Source organism: Haemaphysalis longicornis, unplaced genomic scaffold, assembly GCF_048455015.1.
Source record: "Haemaphysalis longicornis isolate Haplotype H1 unplaced genomic scaffold, Haemaphysalis longicornis Haplotype H1 scaffold_1, whole genome shotgun sequence".
Classification (NCBI taxonomy): Eukaryota; Metazoa; Arthropoda; class Arachnida; order Ixodida; family Ixodidae; genus Haemaphysalis; species Haemaphysalis longicornis.
Window position 1 is genome coordinate 451,006,776 of NW_027526203.1, and position 7,259 is coordinate 451,014,034.

General features: G+C 51.8%; 1 protein-coding gene across 1 annotated transcript; it reads left to right on the plus strand.

Annotated features, from left to right (window-relative positions):
- Positions 1-4,151: 4,151 nt before the first annotated feature.
- Positions 4,152-6,574, plus strand: LOC144173267 (G2/mitotic-specific cyclin-A-like). The gene has a single exon (XM_077701757.1). It carries the CDS (start codon positions 5,193-5,195, stop codon positions 6,507-6,509), a length of 1,317 nt encoding a protein of 438 aa, XP_077557883.1. The 5' UTR covers positions 4,152-5,192; the 3' UTR covers positions 6,510-6,574.
- Positions 6,575-7,259: the final 685 nt, after the last annotated feature.

Genomic DNA, 7,259 nt, shown 5'->3' on the forward strand with positions numbered 1-7,259 from the left:
AAATGGTTCCATTCAGCTCATCTGGATGCCCGCTCATGCTTCCATGGAAAGCAACGAATATGTCCACCAAGCCGTACTTTTAGCTCCCCTGCTGTGAAGCTGCATGATGACGGTCACCCGCTTGTCTCAATCAGGGACGTAACCCAGCATTATCGCCTTCTGAGACAGACCCTGCCTTCGCCTTACCCTGACCTTTCCATAGAACAACAACCTACCCTACGGCTCATACAATCCGGCTCATTCCCACACCCGACGCGTCGTCACTTAATGCACCCGAATCGCTACGACGCTGAATGTAAACTTTGCTCAGAAGTAGGAACACTCTGCCACATAATCGGGGTGTGCGACTTTAGCCCTGAGCACCCTCCTCTCTTTCCGTCAACTACTGAACAAGAGCCATGGGAGATGCTGCTGTCCGGCCCCTCTCTGCCTACCCAACTTCAGCCGGTAGAGAGAGCACACGTGGCGCGGACTGAATATGGGCTACAGTGAAGGAGGAACCACTCCCCTGGACCACACTCTGGGCCATTCAGGAATCTGAATAGAAGTATTTCCTCCTTCTGCCTCTCCTACTCCTCCTCCTGATCCTGCTCCGTCTCTGCCGCTGATCTCGTCGCCTCCGTTCGCGACGGCAGAGACGGAGAAGTGAGATCGTCTAATACCGGGTTTGAGCTTTAATTTCGTGAAAGCCGTTTCCACTCATGTGCTATACCAATACAACTCAACCAACCACCGTTCATGCTTCATGCATTAATTTAACCTTTCCAAGAATATCTGTTTGAAGGAGTAGAGGGTAAGGGTATGCAAAGTGAATTTCACTTCTCTCTGGTTTCAATATTTGTAGAGTGAAGTGAGTGAATTATGTGACGTCGCATTAGTAAGCATTGTGGGTGCCGTTCACAGCTTTGCTTTCCAAACACATTCACAGAGTGGATTGGCGTTAATTTTTTTTTAATCAGTACTCTTTCATTCTTGACATCGTCCCACATATAACATTGCTTATTAATGTAGAGTTTATCAAAAGTCGACGACACTTTTTCTTTATTCAATCGGTTGTTTTGCACTCTCCCAGAGCTTCTTTCTGACATCCCTTATTTTCCGCGAAAAGTCTTCGCCAATAGAAATTCCCGTGTCCTTAAGTTTAGCTCCCCTTTTCAGTATCTGTGCTTTGTTTCTGAAGTCAAGAAGCTTAAAAATGACAGGCCTAATCTTATCTGGTGCCGGTTTACCCAAGCGATGAATACGTTCGATTGCTACTGGTTCAAGCTCGAGGATATCTGCAATTACTTTGCGATTAAAGGGGCCCTGAAAGGCGTTTTGAGCAGACTAAATGAACTAGCGCAATCGTTAGATTGCGTCGTCAACGTTATCTGTACCAAGTATTACTCTTTTATGCGCAGCGGAAAGCTCACACTTTTGTTGCAAAGTTTGTCACTTTTTTATCACCCTTCCCTTCGTGTTTTTGGACGCCGCCATCTTCACATGTCTACGTCATCGATTCCCAGATGTTCGTCATGAGCTAGACATCCTGCTATTGGGCGGCTTTTTCACGCACTTCCGGCAGAGATGAGTCGTCTGCTAAGCGTCGGCTCGCCGGCTGGTGTGCCAGCGGAGTGCCGGAGTGCTTGGACATTTTACGACAAACGAAACAAGTGTAAACAAACACTTAATCGTTTGTATTGAATGCAACACGGCCATAACACGACATGGATATTCTCTTACCTGAGTACGTTCCATAAAGAAAGCGTTGAAGCCCCGTGGCACTTCTTTCGTACAATCGCAGAGAACGCCCTGAGCCGAATGCCCGGGTTTGACACATACATTTTATTCAACTTCAAAACAATCCAGAGATGCGTTTCGAACGAACACAACGTCATAACATGCGTTGCAAGTCTGAACCGCGATCGACAGACGATGGGTTGCCTCCTCCTGCCAGTCGTAAATTCGGCACTCACCTCGCGCGCGGTTTGCGGGGACGAACAGCAAGTCACTGGCGCACAAGCCGAGATGGCTTTTAGCCACGCACACTGCCCATACCCCATGCGAGGTTCAGTCGTACGTCGCTCGAGGAAGATAATCCAGACCATGGGAAGCACTATCCACCCGCAACAGCACAACGTCGCATTGCATCGCGAAACAAAGGCGTCCACAACACACACACCATCGCCTCCTGTAATGTCAAACGCATCTCGCACTTCCCAATGGGAGTGAGTGGTACGCCTGCAGTGCCCACATGTCGCGAGGTGGGGCCCCGAGCTGAACCGGGATCACGCAACCGTAACTGACTTCAAGAGAGGTTTGTGCCTTGTTGCCAAGGCAACCGATGTTTGAGATTGTCAAAGAAATGGCGCTCGCTCCATCGCTAGAAAGCTCACAGCCGCGGCGGAGCATGTTTTGCCAACGTTGCCGCTCTCCACCACGCGTCGCCCCAAGCTGAACTGGTCACATGATTGAAGCGTTTTGTGCAAGGGTTCTGTATCGGTATAAAATGTCTTTTTCACATGCCGCCGGCAGGAATTACCACCACCGCAAAATAAGATCTGGCGCCAGCGGGGCCACATTTGATACGGCGCTTTTAAGATAAACAGTGTCGGTGCATGAAAGTGAACGAGCGCACGATCCTCCCCGTACGGCTGCAAGTTCGCCGCCGATAAAAAGTCACGTGCCGCCGATAGCAACTGCAGCAACGTACACCGCGAAAGGCAAGGTCAGGCCGCCGCACACATGCTGCCAGATTTTTCGTTCGCTTTTCCAGCCATGAGCGGAGTGCGGGATTCATTGTGACAACAAAGCTTGCCCGTAGCAGACGGCAGTCGGAGGAGCGTAATAGCGGAAGTACGTCACCGCTGAGGAGCGCAGCATCATGGAAGGGAGTGCTCGCGCACCAACAGCGAAGAAAGGAGGGGGAAACGCGGCGCGACGATAATGCGCGGTTTTTGATTTACGATTTGTCAGCTAATACTCATCGCTTTAACAAAATTCTTGCGGGAGGAGATTGCTAATACATTGCTTTATTTGGGTACATGTACATCCATGCATCGGCGGAAGGTACTTCAGGACCTCTTTAACGGCCGCTTCAAGGATTTCGCTATTTTCGTTCTTTTCTTCAGGTAATCCGTAAATTATCAGATTGGATCGCCTGCTGTGGTTCTCCAGGTCCTCAATTCGCTGTTTGAGCGTCTTGATTACGGAATTCGATATCACTACTTCATTCTGGCAGCTAGCAACGCTATTTTCTAGTCTAGTCAGATCCTCTAATTTCTTGTTAATATCACCCAGTCGTTTCTACTTGATTTCTTTAATGTCAGCGGCAATTTCATTCAGTTGCTTTGCGATTTTTGCAAGGTCACGACCAGGGGCGGTATTCTCGTAACTGTCCCTTTTGAAAACGTCCCTTTTGCGTCCCTTTCACCGTGACGTACTTCCGGTTAAGCAGTGGGCCTTTGATTCAAATACCGTAACTGTTCTTGCAAACGCATTTCAAAGAACTGAAACCGTATCAGAGTATCTTTTATGTGTTTATTGTTCCGCGAGCGAGCCAACAAAAATCGTCTGCTCCAAATCGTCTGCTCCGAGTAGCCACGGCTCATTGCTCCGCCGTGCTTGCATGGCGTCACATCCGGGTGTGCGCTTTTAGCCAATCAGGGCTCGCTCAAAAGGGACACTTTTTAAAGGGACAAAACACGGGAATACCGCCCCAGGATTGACTTCAATGTCACCCGCCAACAACAGCAACTCCCTCAAGAACGAAGCAAGCTCAAAGCACTTCACATGGCCGAGGGCACGGCAGCACCAACAAAAAAAAGCCGCCCGCCTGCATCTTCCCACGGGGGGAACTCGAGTAAATGCGTCGCATAGGGGTTGTTGTGTTGCGTGAAAGTTGCGTAATTGGGTAGTTTGTGGTTACCGTTTGGATGTGGGGAGGGTTTGGAATGCTTAACTTGTTGACGGTACTGTTGCTTCCATCGCTTATACTTCATCTGGAGCCAAACGAAAGGCAAGCAAAGACGCACTTGACTGAAGTTCGAACGCGCGCTCCGCCGCTTATATACACTGCGCGCGCTGTCGAGCGAGAGGAGTATGGGGGAGAGACGCGCATGCGCGCACTTCCGTACACAAGCGCGCGACCTTTCCACGCCCCCACCACGCTGTTGTCACGCAGCTGTCACGCCGCTAGCACGCCGCTATCACGTGTACACCTGCCGCTGTTGCTGCTGAGCGCGACGGAGCGCACGGGGTAACTACTGCGCATGCGCGCGCAGACGCGTTCCCCCCGCACCGCCGCAGCTGTTGTTGAGAGCGACGAGGCGCACGGGGCAGCTACGGCGCATGCGCGCGCAGATGCGCTCCTGCCGCACCGCCGCAGCTGTTCAGAGCGAGGAGGGTACGAGGGAGAGGCGCGCACCTGCGCCTCGACGTGACGTCATGAGCTGCGGACGCCTATGGACGGAGGAGTTGGCGAGCCTAAGAAATGCTCCGCATTTAAAAATGGGCTATCACACCGGAAGCACTTTCCGTATCGTGTCACCTGCATGAAGAACACAAGCGGATTGTCAAGCAGCCAGCCGCATGCTGATGGTGCCGCCGTGCCCAGTGACCGCCGTCGACGAGGTTGACCCTTTTATATCCCATTCCAGGCGTGGCGCCGTCCGAATGTCCCTTGCGCATTCGTTTGCGCATGTCGTCGATGCGTGGCTTGGTAGTTTCAGCGACCATCGAAGAGCAAGTCCAACGTTGCTATCAGTTGCCTTCCAAAGTTTATAGTCCGTGATCAGGCCGGGCCGGCCGGTGCACTCGCCATCCGCAGGAAGTACGATGCTCAGAAGAAACTGCGTAAATAACACAAGCGGATTGTCAAGCAGCCGCATGCTGGTGGTGCCGCCGTGTCCAGTATTTCACGGCTGCTACGGACATTGACGAAGAGAAATAAGCGGAATGGCGAGTATAGTTCTGGGATGACGTCAGGACAAAACGAGAAAAAAGGGAGAAGGAAGAAAACAGCCCGTGGCAGTTGTGCTCGAGCATCGCGCGCGGCCGTTTGTCGCGGGGCCGACACGAGCATTGCGGCGGCCAGCGAGCGCCCAGAACTTCGGCTCGCTGCATGAACCAATGGAGGGCGACGGCCACTGAAGAATCGCGGTGAGCGGGCATCGTTCGAGAGGGAAAAGCTCCGGAACTCGAGTACAGTTACCATGGCGGGACGTGATGCTGGCGACAGATCCCTCGACGACAACGAGAACCAGAGGACGCTAAACAAGATTATCGAGCAACCTGAAAAGGCCGAGGGGTTCGTGCAGGAGACCGTAACCAACAGGCAGGCCCTGAGAGAGCTCTCGTCTAATACGGATTCCCAACCGTCGCCCAGGGGAGATTGGCGCAAGCGGGAGACGGCTCCGGCAGGCAGGTCATTGGGACTACCTGCTTCTTTCGAAAACTCATTTTCTCTAAGTGACCTCGATGTACTGGAAGACTCATCGTCTAACAATGCTCCGACTGAAAATGCGAAAGAGGACGCACATGACGGGACTGGTCCCGCTCTCACGCCGCTTGCCACATGCGAGGGAGATGATGCCGGCATCATTTGTGCAGGAGGTCCCAAATGTGGAACTGCAGCAGCGCCCATCCAGAGCCTCGCCGATTTCCAGGGGGCTGAAGGGGAGCCTTCAGGTGTCCTGAACCCAACCATCCGCACATTCGACATGTCCTACACTGAAACTCGGGATAAAGAGATGAGCGAACTGTACTGGCATGACTTGTACAACTACCTGAGGAACCGAGAGCAACAGCTTCTGCCAGACCCATGGTACATGCACAGACAGCCGCACATTGCTTCGTATATGCGCAGCGACCTCGTGGACTGGATCGTAGCCTTGGCTGATGAATACGGCCTTCACGATGAGAAACTGTTCTTGGCAGTTTCCTACATCGACCGCTTCCTGTCCCTAATGTCTGTGCAGCGCAACTGTCTCCAACTGCTCGGCACAGCTGCTCTCTTCACTGCGTCGAAGTTCGAGGGAGGATATCAGCTACGGTGCAGCGAGCTGCTCTACGCCACCGGTGACATCTACACCAAAGAGGATCTGCTGTGGATGGAACAAGAGATGCTCAAAGTTCTTGACTACAACATTTGTGCCCCGACCATCTACTACTTCCTGCGGCGTTTTGGGGAAGTCAGCAAGGCCCCGGCCGGTGTCAGACTTCTGGCCCAGTACTTTTGTGAGCTCGCCCTGCTGGACGATGACCCGTACCTGCGGTTCCCTCCCAGTTTGATTGCTGGCGCTGCCCTGAGCCTCGCCAATCACACTCTCGACCGGCAGCCGTGGTGGCGTGAACTTGCTGAGTGCTCTGGGTACCAGGTTGCACATTTCCAGGAGTGCCTACCCTGCCTTCACACAAGCTTGTCTAACGCGCCCAACCGCTCGCAGAAGGCCATCAGAAACAAGTTCAACACAGGACGCTACCTCTACGTCGCCAGCCTCAAACCCTCCACTAGCCTTCCCTGCTCATGACCTCCAAAGATTACACGGCCACCACAAATAAACCCCCGAGGAGCACGTCTCTCAATGATGAGCACCTTTTGTAGTTGATGTTTTCGTGCCACTTGAAAAATTTTATTTCTTTATTTACTTTAAAATAGGGTGGATTGAAGATATTATAGTGCGCAATGGGTCAGCAAAATATTTAGAATAACTTGAGTGATACATAACATGACGAATGGTTAGCGAGCAGTATTGCAGATGAGCATCTCCATTTCATTCCAATTACATGCCGGGGAATTAGAACTTGCCGCAATGCATTTACTTCTCATATCCTTTACATATTCTCAACCCTGGAACAGACAGGCAGTTCAATACCATTTCCAAAATTCCTCAACGTAGAAACTGCCCAGTGATGCTTTATCGAGTTAGCGATCCTTTATATGAAGCTGATCGACGCTATCACACGCGTTAAAATTGCAAAAAATGTGCAAAACATGCCACCTGTCACCGATGTTGATGGCTTGTAGCAAATTGAGGATATATCTGGTGCCAAACAACCACCTTCCTAATGCAAAACAAGGCAGTGAGTATTTGCATGTTCAGCATATTTTCATTGCTTGCTCTTCCGCGACGCGAGAGGAAGCAGCTGTTACGTTGATGTCTGCACAGCCTGTGGCGTGCTATTCTGCTATCTGCTTCGCGTCCCACCGCACCAGCGGGATTAGTCTGAGTAACCCACAGCAATGTCGTGCGCGTAACTCGCTCGCATATGCATGCACG